This window comes from Trachurus trachurus (genome assembly GCF_905171665.1).
Source record: "Trachurus trachurus genome assembly, chromosome: 20".
Classification (NCBI taxonomy): domain Eukaryota; kingdom Metazoa; phylum Chordata; class Actinopteri; order Carangiformes; family Carangidae; genus Trachurus; species Trachurus trachurus.
Window position 1 is genome coordinate 9241961 of NC_139911.1, and position 16682 is coordinate 9258642.

The following is a 16682-nucleotide window of genomic DNA, read 5'->3' on the forward strand; positions in this document are numbered from 1 at the left end:
TGTGCTGATTGTTATAACTTTCCCTCATCTCTCTCCTCCACTTAACTAAATAAACACCCAAGAGGTAGCACTCTATCAATTTTAATGATGTTGAAATACAATTTAGGCACAAAATACACAACAAATGCTAATTTGGCAATGATGAGAGGCATCAGAAATTCCTCCCATTATTTATTCAGCTGACTTTCTGCATTTTTCATCAGAACAAATATTCCCATTTCAACAAACACACACACACATACACGCGCTAACACAGAGCCAATTTGAAGCATAAATCAACACGTTCGCTCATCAAATATATGCTCTGTGTGGTTCTCTGTAGTCTGTCCAGTGCACCAAAGACAAATAGTTCTGTCCAAAGTCCAGCTGGAGAAACAGAAGGGGCAGAGGATTGTCAATATATGTGCACATACATTAAACATAGCAGGTCGATGTGTGTTCAGAAAAGACACAGACATCATAAAGACTGAAGTCCAGTCATAAACTCACACAGCAGTCTCCTCAAAAAGGAGGGCTGCTCACCACACAGGCACTGTTAAATCCTCCTCTTCGTGTTTTTATATCTTCCTGTCCTGTGATTAATTTATCAAAATTAGCATAAATAAATTAGCATAATAACATGAGTGGTTAGTCATGAGCATGATCTCTCACTGCTTGTGTTCAATTTGTACAGCTATAAAATTATAAACCTCCGCTTTAATTACAACAAGTCCGTGCAATTTCAAAATGAACTCAGTCACTTCTTCGTATCATCGCCTGCCAATCAGCTCCACATCCATCTTGACTGGCTCAGGTTGTCCTGCCTCCGCGCCGCATTTGGGACAGGTGAGGCAAGCGTCTGCAATGCTGTAGCTTTTGATGCAGTAGTAGCAGAAAACATGTTGGCAACCGACCGCGTGAGGCATGGTCGGCCACTCTCCGCACAGCCCGCACTCCTTCCACAGCCCGTGCACGTCCGTCCCTCCCTCCCCAGCAGCTCTTCCTCCCCCAAAAACAATCGAACACACTGTCGCCTTCAGTTTCCTCGTATTGATCAGTGGTAACAGGAAGATGAGGAACTCTGCAAAGCCGTGCCACAGCAGCTCCCGGTTCATGTACTGGTAAGTTATGTCCCGCACCACATTCGGCTTGCTGAAAACTGCCTGAGCTCCCACAATCCTTTCAGCCACGACAGGGTGGCGACCTTTCCTTAGGAACACGAGGAAGTTGATGAGACTGGCGGGCTGGGCAACACAAGAAACGAGGTTGAGGCAACTACGGACGCTCTTTTGGAGCAAACCACTGTCTCCTTCAGACGCTGGCCCTCCTGTACTTAGACCTAAGCACAGAAGCAGGCTATGGGAACGCTCCTGGAGCCAGCGTGGGCCTGTGGTGAGCAGGGCCAGTCCCAACTTCTGCCTGCGGGACAGAGCTCTGTAACGGGGAGAGGAGGTCAGAGTGTTGTGGTAGCGCAGGCTCAGTAATGACTGGCCCACTGTGGCGCTGCTGGAATAGAGTGTGAACCTCCACAGAAGCAGCTGGAGCAGCGCCCTCAGCTCAGGCTCCAGAGGAGTGAGGAAACCGGGGCGGCAGTTCTGGAAGCACTGGGAGAACTGGGTCCATACCAGCTGCTCCAGGGCCGAGTCCAGCTCCAGGGCGTCCAGCTGGCTGATGCGCAGCACCGGGGTCTGCAGCGCTGCATCGGGGTCTGGACTGGCACGTTTGGCTATTCCCTTTTGGTTGTCCTGCTTTTCCAAACCTGCTGGAAAAATATAAAAAAATGTATGCATTAATTTTCGTTTATATATTATGCACAGACAAAAAGCCACAGAGCGCCTCTTACAGACTAAATCTTATTTTTCTCTATGTTGATTAAAAAAACAACCTCCAGTGCACAACTGAGACAAGTTTTAAATGATAAAACAGGCAATATAAGATAAAAGTTTGATTAAAACATAGGCAACTTTGCCTATAAAGTTATGAACATTAGCAAAATGTAGACAGAGGCAGAGCCATTAAAAGGACAGCTTGGTTGTTGGAGGAATGGGGCCCTGGAGGTGAAGCCCATCCTGTTAGGAAGGTTATTTTTTCTTTATACATAGGAACGGAAATCACTTTTCACATGTAAAACCCGTCCTTAATGCAACCTTTGAGCGGCGCAATGCAGAGGAGCAGGGGGTCTTAGACTGCTCTCTCCAGTGTATAAACACACACAATCCAACACACACAGACACACACACACACACACACTGAGAGGAGGCGAAGCCCAGGGGCTCTTGGTGCCTGCTCCCTCTGGAGATAGGGGTGTGTGTACAAATCACATCACTAGGGATTAGGCTAACGGCACAGTCTCTGGAACACCGTAAACATCTGCCAAATGTGGAACAATTTTCTTTCCCCCCCAGAGTTGACTACATATGAGATCTCACCATTGCGACGTCTGGACTATTTTGTGCCGCATACGTTTTCCAAAACTGCTCACAGTTCCCCCAGTTTTATCTGCCCTTTCCTCAAATGAAACGCTTAAGAAGTGGGAAGACTAACTAACACAAGGAGAGACAGAGCAAGAGGGCCACAGAGAGGCCCTATTTTGACAGTGGCTTGAGTGTCTCGCTGAACAGGATTTGTCACGAGGCTTTAAAAGAGATTTCAGCTTGGTAAATATGGCAGTTTTGACATAAAGAGAGAAAGATGATGGTCACTTCAGACGTTTCTCGAGGAGGTAGAAAAAAAAACATTCTAATATATATATGGTGGCGGTGCTTGGGCTTATTGTGGTGCACAGGACCATCTGTGTATTCATGATGTTTCAATAGAGCCAGGGTACACCGACCAACTAAGTTAGAATTAGCAAATGAATGAAAAAAGAGTGAATTCACGCCGAAGTAAGCAGGTGTGACAAATTCATTGAGCTGCATTTGAAATGCTGCCATGTTTAGTGACTAGAACCTCGCCTGTGATGGAAGTAGAGTTTGGATTTTAAAAAAAAGAGAGAGAGGTAGTCGAAATGTGTATGCTAACCAATAAACAGGCTCCATTTGTTTAGCTTAATCTGAAAGTTTTTACTTGATGGGAGAAAATGTGCAGATTATGTGCCTGTGTGAGGGTGTATGTGTTTCTGAGTGTGTGTGTGTGTGCGACTCTGTGTATGTCAAGGGTAGCCTTGATCTATGCAGAGCTCTAATACAGAGCTAAGTTAATCTATCAGTCCATAGTCACACACACACACACATACACGCACACACATACAGCCAGGTGGTGGAAATCCCCGTCACAGCAGCAGCCCTCTCGGGAAAGTAAACCCGGCCGGGTCCAATATTCTTTTCAAAGCCTTTTATCGAGCAGTTTACAAGTTATGAATGAATATGTTTTATTTGGGCAAACACAGTATTGACAGCCACCTATCAATAGTAATGTGACTATTGTCAAGGGTCTGTCAATATTAATGTAATTATGATGTAGAGGGATCAGAGGGATGCCGGAGTCGGGGGCCAAGTAACATCTCCTGCCCACTGCCATATCAATAGCTGGGATTGCTATTGACAGCTTCCCTTCAGACTTGCAGCACTTGGCAAATATATAACAAGCAGACACTTCAGTCAATGCTGGGCTGCCTATAAAAATTAAGCATTTGAATTTACAGGGCTTTTACCGTGGACAGCTGGAAATCCATGTTTCTTATGTAATAGTCAAAAGTCACAGTCAATGCCAGTGTTTACAGAGTACTGACATGGTGTGTGTCTGAGGACAGACAGTGTAGCATTTACACACAAAATGTATAGAGAGATACAGGCAGACCAAGGGTTTCTCTGATGTATGCACACGCACACACACAGACACGCACACTGACACCTCATACACTGACTTGATAATTCTCTCATGGGTCAGCCAACCGACTGACCCAGAGACCAAATGCCCTCTCTTGGCGAATCGGCCAAGTGACAACTAACAGAGGCAGAAAGCAGGTTAGAGGAGTTCACTGAAAATCAACAGAAAATCCACCTGAAATATCTAGGGTCTTGCTTTTCAAGCAGAACTGTATAAAATAGTTTAAAAACATCTTCCTTGGAATATTAAAGGGTATTTTGATTCAGGTCAGATACGTTTTTTTTTTCTCCGTCCCCTTGTTCCTTTAACCTGTGCATCTTGTTCAGACAAAGATAGCACACTGACTCAAGGCTGACTGCCACAGCTTACAGACTACAACAACAACAACAACAATGACAACGACAACGACAACAACAATATCCAATCTAAGTGGGAACACACTGTTACATTGCTTCAAGGCAAATGGGGGCCATGACCAGTGTGAGAAAGAGGAGACGAGGCAACAAAAAGTATACAGAGCATCAGGCTGAAGCCTTGCAGCTGTACCGGGTCGTCTGAAAACTAGAATAAGGGGCTGTAACGGCAACCACTCAATAGAAAGACGGTCCGACAAAAAGAAGGCAGACACGTCAGACGACACGTCATGAAGCCCCCAGCTAGGAGCTCTGAGCTACTGTCTACTGATACAGTGAGGGAAAAATACTAGGGGGCAAAGATAGCTGCCGAGAAAAAAAAAATGCAGGAAGGGAAAAAACAGATAAGCACAAACCTCTCCCTAGGAACTGACCTTCAGACTAACGGTCACAGTAAAGGAGGAGGGAACATTCCTGAAGCATACGCGTCTCAGCTATACTGAGGTGCGGGCATCCAGGGAATAGCCTATAGAATAGACAGACGAAGGCTGCACTGTCTTCTTGACCTTGGCTTTGGTGTCTAGGGATGGGATGAAGGTGTTTCGGGCAAGGGACTAAAGACTGGGGGATGCAGCAAAGGTGGACCGTCTCTGGGGGATTGCATTTTGCTTTTTCTGCTGCGGAGAAATGCTCTGAAGCTGCTCGCCACGCTATTGGAAGTTGGCAGTTGGATACTGTGTTGCAAAAAAAGTCTCGATTTAGCTCCTGGCATGGTGTAGCGCTCAAATTCCTGAGCACTTATCTATGGTAGTTAGCATAATATATTTGCTGAAATAATGCATAAACGTTCACTTGGGTTTCTATGATGCTTGTAGTGAGAAATGGGCAATGCACTGGCAAAGCATGCTGGATTACAACTTTACATTTTCTTCTCTTGCTCATGTAAATTAATTTGTGTAAAAGCTGTGGTGGATAAAACCTATTTCTCTGAGCGGTCCAGTCTAGTTTTTTTCTCTCTTCCGCCCCCTCACTTTATTGCCCTTCTTTCGCCTGGAACGAGTGCGAGCCTATTAGCCAAGGCCTGCTAATGTCCTCACCATGAAAACGGATGAGAATGTCAGATTTAGAACTTTTAAGACAGTGATGTCATACAGCAGACCACAGGCATTACAGGGACGCTAAGATTACCCAGGCGGTAACCAGACTAATTGTTATGAGTCTGTTTCATGAAAAATGAATGTGTGCAAATGCACAGAGGGGTCTTCAGGCTGTGTGTGTGTATGTGTGTCACACACTAATGCTTTATCAAGGCTCTCCTCTCTCTCTAATCACCCAAGACTCCTCCGAGCCATGGGGTAAGGGCCAAGTTAATGCCTGAACAAAAAAAAAAAAAAAAAAAAAAAAAAAATACACATCAGTTAGAACACCACATGTGACACACAAAAATCTGCTCTGCTTAATCTGGTTTGCTCAGAAGGTAAATTATTTAAGAGAATTAATTGATTTCATGAGTACGAAGGTTGAGTATGCTAAGGCTGTATAAGTAATAAGTACAGGGGTTTGCAAAAAACAACTTAAAAAGTCATGAAACATTTAGAGGCCAGAGAGGCACAATGAACGTGGAATAAAAAGCGGAACTAATAAATGAGAGAACTGAAGTTGTGTCTTTCTTAGGAGTCAATGAGAAAGCACTGGGGCCTCACCTCATGCAAATAAAATGTGTTATCCTGCAGGAATATTTGATCAGCACATTTCTTCGCTTTTCTTTATGCATGAATAACATAGCGTTAATAAAAGAGGAAACATTTTGTCTGCTCTTTTTTTTTTTTTTTTAAATCTGTGTAGCAATTAAATTGTGTGCATAGGTGGCAAATTCAAAACTATGCTGCTTTTTTGTTCCCTACAAAATATGTGAGAACATGTAGGATGAGAGATTTAAGCATTTGCTAGAACAGATAAAATCCACTGATGCTAGTTTTAGGAATTTCTCTTTGATATACATCTGTGAATCAATTTGAAGAACTGGACTGCTGCAAATTGTAGCCCTAATGACATTTTTGACATGTTATACTTTCATCTTAATTTGGAAGTTTAATGCATTGATTTCCTGTAAAAAAAGAAAAAGAAAATAATGTGCCTTCTGGCAAAGTACAGCTAGTCCAACACAAACATGGAAAAAAACAGTGATTCTAGAGAGAAAACATGTACATGATGTGTGTACTTTATCAAAATTAATTTTGCATACTAGATGCTCAACAAATATGTTACAGTGCCCATCCGTTTAACAGTTTTATGTCTGCCAGTTCCAGTAGATTATCTGACCTGGCAACTAAATAAAAAGAGAATACACAAAAAAACAACAACAACGGAAACACAATCTCCAATATATTAGATAATTTTCAATTCAAGCTGAATATCTTTGACATTGATGGAAAGAAAAGAAAAACACTTAGTGGCAGCCCGGGGCTGGAATTCTTTCTGAGTGTACAGATAACCCCTCTGCCTTTATCGCTCGCCTTCATCTGGAAACTGTATAAAATGACCTTATGACCCCAGAGTGACATCACAGCCCAATCTAACTTCAGTGACTCCCTTAAAAACATACTCATTACACTAAGTGTTTCGCTCCAGATGCACATGACTACACTTCAATCTCATGCAATCAGATGGTCTACGATCTCTTCATAATGCATTTGTCTCTTAATTTTTTAGCTTGTGCCCATCAGTCTTTTAACAACAACAAACCCCCAAATCTGCTCCATTTTGATAATAAGGCAAGAGCATTATGTGATAATCACAGTGGGGATTAGGTTTTGGCAGAGTGTGTGAAAGCGCTGCAGTCAAAGCCACTGGAAAAGAGAGATATAACCAAGAGGCAGATAAGAGAACAGGGGGTATGATTGGGATGAGAGAAATGAAGTGAGTAGTCACTTGAAAATCAATAAGATCAACTTTGCCTTGAATCTCAGTGTGGAAGGTTTTGATCTCTGGCACTGATTATTTAGGGGAATAATGGAATTATGTGCAGAGCAGTGGAACATACTCTTGAAGCAACACACAGCCACAAGGTTACCGTCTAAACTTGCAGTTGGTAAATATATCTGGACCAGACTCACGTTGAATACTAATTTACAGTAGCTAGCTGGTCGTTTGAACTGTACCCACCATGCACATCGATAAACATCAGTGATAGAGTTGATTCTAAATAGAAACGTGCAGGGGGAAAATGAACAGACAGCGCTTTAGAAGAGCAGCACTGACAGTCACACAAGCGAGGAGGTGATGAAATGAAGCTTACACCGTTTAAACGAAGCAGCCGTGCCGCGTTTGAGCTTACTGCAGAAACACGAGTGTGTGGCAGAAAATAAAATAAACATTAATGTTTTCTAGGCAACGCGATGAATAGATATTTACCCATTGCTTTTCAGGGGAGAGGCGAATTCAATGCAACCCAGTCCTCCCTGATGCAACGACAACAAACATTATTTCCGGGTTGTAACACTCCGTCCCGCCTCCTACGGAAAACCCACAAATGGCGTGCGGTAACGTCACGATGACGACACATGTGGTCAGATTTAGCCAATGGGATCTCGCAGCGCCGAAGCCGCGCGAAACTGCAGAGTCAAACGTCTGGAAGTAATGGCATCACAATCCTCCGTTGTAGTAACGGTACATAGCGACCAAATTATCGGTGGAGCTACGGTAATTCACACGAAGTAACACAGACAACGCCTTACATGCAACCAAGATGCTACACATGGACTCTGTGCGGGTTGCTGCACAGTTCTGTCCCCGGCTGATAATGTAAACAACAGGGCTGTGGGAAAGTTCAACCAGAGTGGAGAGCTGTGATTATGAGTGTCTTAGCTAGCTTGTCAGTTCTGCTGTTTGTTTTCATAAACGGCGCCAGCACTTAATTCAGGCAGTTTAATGCTGAATATTCACATACGATGCAAGTATGCACCACCAGAGCACTACAACGCCAGAGCCGGAGGGAAACTGGAAGCAGACGGGACAGGGAAGTGAAACTTTGAACCTGCCATTTCCCTCAGGAGAGACAGAGCAGAGGGAAACCTCCCGGAGTCCTGGGGCTGACGCATGCAACATGAAACAGCTCCTGAACGAGTTCAACGGACTGTACGAGCAGAGGCTGAGATGGCTGGAGCTGGACCCCAGAATGACCCGAGAAGAGCAACTGCGGGTGAGGAAAAGCAGTGCGGACTGTGTACATGTTTCCACGGTAGCGTGGCCGAGCGGTCTAAGGCGCTGGATTTAGGCTCCAGTCTCTCTGGAGGCGTGGGTTCGAATCCCACCGCTGCCATTATAGCTAAAACTGTAATTTACCGAATCAAAAACATTGAAACGTCTCTCTGACCCTGTGTAACCCCAACGTGTGACCTTTGTAAACAGCCATGTCCACATAGTAACGTTGATCTAACCTCTGCATTTCCCTTACATAGCCTTTACTTGTGTAGAGCTTCTTTTTACAGTCTATGGTGTAGAGGGAGGTGAAGAAATATGCTTTGACCATTATAAAATCTTACATTCGCTCACAAATACACGCTCTTTCAAACACCTGTTTGAGCTGTGTGCTTGGGAGAAAATGCTTCTGTGTGCAGAGGGAGGTTAGAGAGCATTGGCAAATACAGAAAATAGCCTCAAAAAAGAGTAAAACAAAATCACCATAACAGCCTGCAACAAAGGATGGCCCGGTCTCTGTAGCTAATATCCAACTGCTTTACATTTATTTATTTAAGGAAAGCAAATAAATCATCCTCGGGTTAGATAACTAAAGGGAGCAAATTCTTACCACAGTTACTAAACTAGCATGGACCAAAGAGACAGGCATTGCCAAGATGGAGATGGCGGAGCAGCTAACTCTTAGCCTCAAAACCGCTCTTCAGAAACCTATGGGTAATGCCGCAGAGGCTACGTCCATCTTTATTTAAGGTCTGTGGTCTCTGCTTGCATATAGGCTGCATATAGGCTACATGCTGGGCCACTCATCAGCATAAGTGAATTCCCAAACCAGTGGGAAACACTGTATTCTTCTTATGTCTGTTCCCATTAAGGTCATGTTCAGTGACTTGAATTATCAAGTCACATGATCAAATAAAAATACTGTATCTCGTAGTGACTAAAATAACACTGAGATCAAAGACGGTTTTATTGGGAAAACTGCAGCCTCTGTTAGAAAACTCTACAGGGTTTCAGATCCTAGACTGCATTCATGGGTGCAGTCAACAACATAAATCTTAAAAAAAAAAAAAAACTGCATTATTGAGGAACGCATTTAGATCCAAAGTCTTTACAGGATGTGTAGTCTTCTACGGACATCTATTGTCATTAGGTTAACATCCATCCAATACAAATCAAAGAGCATCCTGTTCAATGTGACTCCGGCATCAGAAGATGACCTCTGTCCTGTCAGACAAATGACAGTAGGAAGCACAGGGGTGCTTTCATAAAGCCGCAGCACTTGTAACAGGTGGCAAATTGCATTATGTTTCCATCTGAGCGGCAGAGATCAGGAACACAGATCCACACTCATATTTAAAAAAGAGAGGTTTCTAATCATCGGGATTGTCATGTGACATCATTTAGGCACAGAATGTAGCCTGTGTGAGCTGAGCTTTGCATCAAAGCAAGTGTAACAAGGTTTCGGAGATGGGTTTCAGTTAGCCAGCCCCAGTTGAGGTACCGCTTAATAAGGTTATGTGTTTAGAACCCAGGAGCTCCCAAGTCCAAAAGGTTGATGTGGACAGTTAATCATAAAGCTTGTCCATTGAATACACGGTGCCCATTCATCCATGAACCCTCTCTGGGTTTATGATGTTAAAACACTCAAACAAGCTCCCAATTAAGGACATCATACAAATATTTTTTTGTCTACTGTCTTGGTGTAGTGACCATGAACAGGAATTCCTTTTTGTTCAAAAGCTACAAAATATTAAACCAACATTGAGTTTAATATAATGGCAAGATTAAATTTTCAGTTTTAGATGTCTTAAAATAAAAAAAAATTAACTCTGGAATTTTGTCTTAGATACTGTCACGTCTACCATCTTTGCAAGCTTACTCTCCCTGAAGCTATACAGTGGTGTTATATTGTGTGTCAGGGGATGGTATAAGCTGCTCGTTGACTTTTTCTGGCTTTAGGGGACAGCTGTTCATGAACACAGATGCAGAGGTGCTTTTCCAAAACAAAAGAATTCAGAAATTTCGATGGCTCTTCCCTTTAAGAAAGATGCACATTGCATGTGTTGGGTATGTGGCTAACTGTATAACCCTTTTTTTTTTAAAGGAACAAAAACACAAACATGTTTTTTTTTAATTGAGATGAAACACTGACCCGAGAGACTGTACCGAAAGGATTTGATATATACATGTCAGCAGTGGAGCATGTTTAGATGACCTGAACTACATTTGAACAAAACATTTGAACTAAGAAATACATACATTCTTCCAACCACAAAGCAAGCTGGTCCTAACCCCTGACAAGCTACCCACACTTTCCTGCTCATGAAGAATTCTTCTCTAATAATTCAGTTCAGAGGTCATCTGCTGTGAATCCCAGGTGGACTGCAATGTGGAAAGCCAAGAGTATCTGATCTCCTCGTCTGGCAAGATCAGGGTTTTGGAAAGTAAAACAATATTTTCAATTTCAAAACCATTTCATCATCCCTCAGTGATTTACACACGAAATTGAAGTCAAGAATAAACCTATGGTTATAATAGTGTGTAATTAACTAAATGGTAATAGAGCGAGTGACAGACAATAAAGCTGGGGTAAATTTGATGTATGATCAGCTGTTAGTGAATTTCACCACCACAATTACAGCTCGGTCTGCCTAGATGTGTATTTTTGTCCCACAGTAAAAGAATCACAACCTGCGCTGTGGACTATATCGACTCTCCTCCCAATGTAAGAAAACAGAGATTATCACATTCTATTATCCCGATGGTCAAGGGATCTGTCATGTTTCCCTTGTGAGGCCATCATTAGAAGCGTTTAACTCCCTGTTTTTCTCTTCATTCAGTCAGTGATTTGCTGGTAGGAGTACTACATCCATAGGTCAGAGAAGATGACATACTGCCTTTGCATCTTAATCTCTAATGAACTGTGTTTATACTGCAATTAATTTGCAATAGAGATTGTGATCCCCCATAATTTTGGTCATGATACAAGCAGAAGAATGATTGTGCACTGAAAGATTGCAGGGAGGAAGTTAGGAGGCAGTGGGATGGTGTGTTTATACACTGGTTCACTTCAAACAATGTTGTCTCAGATTTGTGTGTCTACTATGCTCTAAATTAAGATTATTTTTTGAATTAATAATCATACTGTATTAAAAATGCACAAACATAGCTATAAATTGGTATCATCATGATCTATCGTGATCTAGTTGCTGTGAAAAACAAACAGGAAAACTTTGTCTGCAATCATTTTACAGATATGTTTCCTTTTAATATTCTGTTGATACGTTAATACAAAATGTAATTATGTTTCCCTCAAAGCATATCAAACTAATGCAAAACAGTTGTATATAAATGCAATCATTAAGAAAAACAACTGTTTTTTGTCAGTCAGTGGCCCATATGATTGAACATAATTTGTGATGCACAAATTATGTGTCTACTTCGCTTTCGCTTTAAACATGGATTTTGATTTTCATTTATTTGACTGACTTAACACAGAAAAACAATTTGTATCAGAGAAAAACACTGCTTGGTTTGACTGTCGTCTTGTTAAAACACAGCAAATAAACCACTGTTTGATCCTGCTGTGTTGTTATTCTTTCAGAAGAAAGAGGATTTCCTGTGGTCTTATGTGAATGACCTCACAGACCAGAACCAGGTCCTGGTTCAGACCATTGAGGATCTACAGATGGAAGTTGACCACAAACTGGGAATGAAGCTACATACTTCGGATTGCACCGTGGATGTAAGGTTTTGTAAATGTTTTCATAGTATTTCCCTTTAGTCAGATTGTTAGCCTAGATACACTGTCATCGTTTCATTTGTTATTTCTATATTTTAAACAAATTGACTTGTCTTTATAGTATTAATTTCCTTCATATAAACATCGACATTTGTGTGTTCAGAAAAAAGTCTCATGACAATGGTTTTCAGTACATAAAGAAACGTAGAATATTTTGAGTGACATATTTCACAATATACCCGCCATGGAAAAAGTGTTACATGCAGGAAAAACATGATTTTGAAATCGTGGCTGATAAAACAAATTTCTTATTGTAATACATACAATACATCTGCGGGAATATAATTGCTCCTCCTGTGTATACATGAAAGTAAATGTATAAGAACAAACAAAAACAAAAACCAGGCTGTATACAGGTGATGCTCATAAAAGATTTGAAGCCTTATTTTCTTTTGAATTTATATAATTACATGCATGCCTTCATATTTCCTTGCTGTTGAACCAGGGACATGTATTCAGCGCTCTATAATAGGTGACGCAGCACATATCAATGGAATGAAATGTCCAAACATAAAGACTCTAAACAAACATCAACCAAACATGAATGCAACAGTGGTAATCACTTTTTCAAAAGTGAGAAAACAAGAGCAAAATAAAGACAGATATACTGCTATACTACTTCTCCATACTGCAGGGCCATTGTCTCCAGAATCCTTTATATGTGTACAGTACTCACTGCCAAGGTCTCTTCAACTTTATAGAATCTAATCAGTTGATATCACACTGAACATGGGCAACAGTTAAGTCAATGAAACGTAATTCATTGCTTAGACAGAATAATATCGCTCTGTTGTGGATCGGTTTCTTTCAGAAGACCTAAAATATACTGTACAGTGAAGTCTTCAGGATAGTAAACTGAAAAAGGAGTAGGGAGTAGAGAACGTCCACTGTAATTATCTTTTTAAGTTTTTGGCACCAAACGTTTTCTAGAGGAACCTACAAATTAGGACTCATCTTTATAGACTGGAAGTGGAAAGCTGTGAGTGAAAATCCTCCAACAAAGTGTTTTTTTTCTTCCCAAGTTTGAATAAGTGCAAGGCAGGATAATAAAGACATCATCACCACTTGATGTAGTGACCTTAAGGTATTGTTCCATTTCAGTTCCAGCCAGGCTTCTATCAATATGCTTTCTTCTGAGTGGGTTCTGCACACAGAAAAGTAATTATCCCACATTATACATCAAAGTACTTATCTGCTATTATGGGTAAGGTCAGAGGGTTAGTTTTGTGTGCTCTCTACTCAGGTCACAAAGGTCATTGCAATACAATACTTTGCATTTCTCACCGTTAAAAGCTATCCATTTTTAACTTTTCATCAATTCAAAATTTTCCTGGCAGTGGCATCGCCTTAGCAACAAAAATACCAGCACCTCCACACTTTCTCCTCCACACTGCTCTCTGAGATGCCTTTATTGAGGCTGTGCAATATACATATATATTATATATGTTTTTACTTTTTAGCTATATGTTAAATGCCTGCTGAAAAAAGATCCAGGGCCAGTTTTTCATCAGTTTTCATTTGTGTTATAATAAGTTGAAGAGAAATAGGTGACAAAGGATTTGTCAAACTGACTAACCCTTCGTGATGACAGCAACTTCTTTTTGCAGCCAAAGAGACACAACATTACGGAACATAATAGTTTGCTGCCGTGCTATTGACCCATCTTCTGAGCTTTCGAATCTCCATTTTCACCCTTCTTGAACGATGCTCTCAATATCTGTTTATGCTACTTTGTATGTTTTCAAGGTCCAGATTGGTAAACAAATACAAACAAATGGGCTGCCTCACTCAACAGTCTATTAGAGTAGTCAGGGGACAATAGTGTGTTTCTGCTCTGATGTCCATAATGTGAAATCCAATCAAATGAAGAGCATTTAGAACTACTTATGGACCGTTCCACCATGTAAACGATGCAGTGAGCTCTGTAATGGGAGCTTGGCTAACGTCTGATTGAATCGTAGTGTATGGCCTTGTTGATGCACAATAGGGTTGAACTGTAATGGACACTAAACAGAGTTAGTTTTGTGGTCATAATGTCATGAAATCCAAGGCTTGTTTTCTCTGTTGTAGACTGCTGCAATTAGCCTGTTTTCTATTTGTCATCCAGACGTCATGTGATCAAACAGTACTCTCAATGAGACAGAACATCTGTCTCAAAATGCAGTGCCCTTTAAGTCGGTTATAGGACAAGTTCTTTAACACATGAAGGTAAGCACTCTCTTTTGAGAAAAATGTATGAATCCCTTTACACTCTGTACTATCAATAACTCATGTGACATCATTGACCTTACTTGGCCAACTTCAGTGAGTTGGAGCTCCAGATATTCCATCCAGGTTAAAGCTTGCATTTATACTGTACAGATACTTCATGGCCAAGGTCTTTATATAGATATTCAGTAAGTTGCAGCAGCAAGCTCTATTTTCTCCTCTCTACTAGTAGTAGTGTTCACTGACGATGGTTATTATGGACACTGAAGTACGTAGCCATACTGTATATTTAGTTGTTCCAGTGGAGGATGGACAATATTGAGAATCTGTATTTAGATGGAGACTCCCAGTCCTTGGGTGCTCTGCCAGCATGAGTTTTCTATGGTTAGCTAGATTTTCAGCGAGGAGGAAAAAAAATTATGGAAAATGCTGAACTTTCTTTGTGTCATTCAGTTACAATAAAAAGCATTATTACTAGCAGTGAGGACTGTTTGGAAAACTTAAGGGGAAACTTCCTATTTAGTCATTTCCTTCAATCTTCTGGGTGATACGCTTGTTGGACAGTCATTTTGGCAGCTTTTGGCAGCATAAGGATTAGTAATCATATAATGCAATAAAACTGGCACTTTATTGATCCCTGTAGAAATGTTTTTTTCCTCTAGCTTTATTCCAGGCAGGTCAAAGGCACAAGGGCAGCTATAGAACAACTTCTCGAGCTGGCAGGGTTTCAGTATCTTGCTTAAAAACACTTTTATTAAGTAGATGGTTGCCAATTTTAGGTTTCAATGACAGTTGGAGGATGGATATAGCACTTACTCTTAATTTGAGACATATAATTAGGAAAACGCAAATGACCAGGGTCAAACTGCTGTCAGTTTATCTCACCGTATTTTGCTCCACTTATTGTAGGCTGCTGATGGTATGGATAGATTGCTCAATAGTTGCACAGATTAGAGTTTGTCCAGAGTCCAAGATTTCTCAACTAAGGAATTTGCACACTATTTTGGCCTCCTGTAATGAATTCAGTTTTTTAGTCACAGCCTGACCTTTTGTCTATTAGATCAAAAGATAACAGATCAAGCTTTCTGAAAAAATGAATACCAATCAGGTTTTATAACCGAGCCTTAAGTCTTTTAAGGCAGAGTGGAGGATAAAATGGATTCATGGATTTGATCTTTTTTCTCATTTTTCCCTCATTGTCAGTCCCGTGGCTCTAATTTATTGTCTCTCAATGATTTCTTCAGGACCCTAATCAACAGAGAGACATGAACCTCTTTACACAGCTCAACCAGCAAACTGGACGCATTTACAGCCTGGATTTGAGGCTTATTCCTTTTTTTCTGCTGTCGTGACTTTGTCTCTCTTCAGTTGATCTGTCTTTAATGAGCAATTTGGTACACTTTGTTCATGCATTATATGCATACTGTGTAAATCTTTGTGTTTGTCTATGCGGTACATGGTTTAATTCCAAGAGTTTAGCCCCTGGCCTGCAGGGCAGTACGGGGACTGTGAAGGCCTGAGGGGGATCAGTGTAGATCAGAACAGATCAGTAGGGATCATTTGGGATCACTGACCTTCTCTTTGATCCACTCGACCTGTCATCTCACCATTCCCACACAATTTTCAAATCATTACCATACTTGGTGTAGTCAAAACAACCGCAGATTGGTAAACATATTTTTGAGAGATGTGTTAATCTGCTGTGCTGCGCATTAAAGTGGAAATATCCCGTTTGCTATGCTTGTTAGCTATCCTTAGAAAAGACTGAGCAATAAGACCTAATTTATTTTGTTTTATTTATATCTGAGAAAAGAACAAATAGGTTACAACAAGTGTCAAACTACAAATTTGCAAACTGAATACTGGGAATGTCTCCAGCTGTGAAGAGTCTAAATTTTTTGTGTGATTCCAGCGACTATTTATGACGTTCCCCATAAACCACAAAGCAGAGGCTATTAAAATCTTAAGGCTCGGGAACCAAATGAGAAAATTGGTCTCATGACTTAATTCATGCTAATAAGAACATAATTTTTTCTGTCATGTGGAGCACCCTCTGTAGTAGCACTCTGAAGACCCATTTCGCCTCCCTGACTGTAGTTTAGCAAAACAGTACAGTACAGTACATAAAAGAGGAAGTGTGTAAGTCATGTTGTAGCTGTTGGATGAAAACCTCTTGATATGCAAGAGACACATTTTGGATTAAACAGCCCCCTTTTGAAAATGACCAAAACTTTGTGAATTCATAAAGATGAATAGCTTGACTTTCTTTTGAACATGTACTGTATGTTTGAACATTTAAAATCTAAGCTATC

At 41.0% G+C, this 16682-nt stretch overlaps 1 protein-coding gene across 2 annotated transcripts; it reads right to left on the reverse strand.

Moving 5' to 3' along the window:
- Window positions 1-197: 197 nt before the first annotated feature.
- Window positions 198-7640, reverse strand: pex2 (peroxisomal biogenesis factor 2). Of its 2 annotated transcripts, none has more exons than XM_083995500.1 (2): window positions 7575-7640; window positions 198-1741 (listed from the first exon to the last, which is right to left on the reverse strand). In XM_083995500.1, exons 1-2 carry the CDS (start codon window positions 7576-7578, stop codon window positions 750-752), a joined length of 996 nt encoding a protein of 331 aa, XP_083851626.1. In that variant the 5' UTR covers window positions 7579-7640; the 3' UTR covers window positions 198-749. The 2 variants fall into 2 exon arrangements, with proteins under 2 accessions (XP_083851626.1, XP_083851627.1); XM_083995501.1 differs by having other exon boundaries at window positions 198-1738; window positions 7575-7615.
- Between the last annotated feature and the right edge of the window lie 9042 nt (window positions 7641-16682).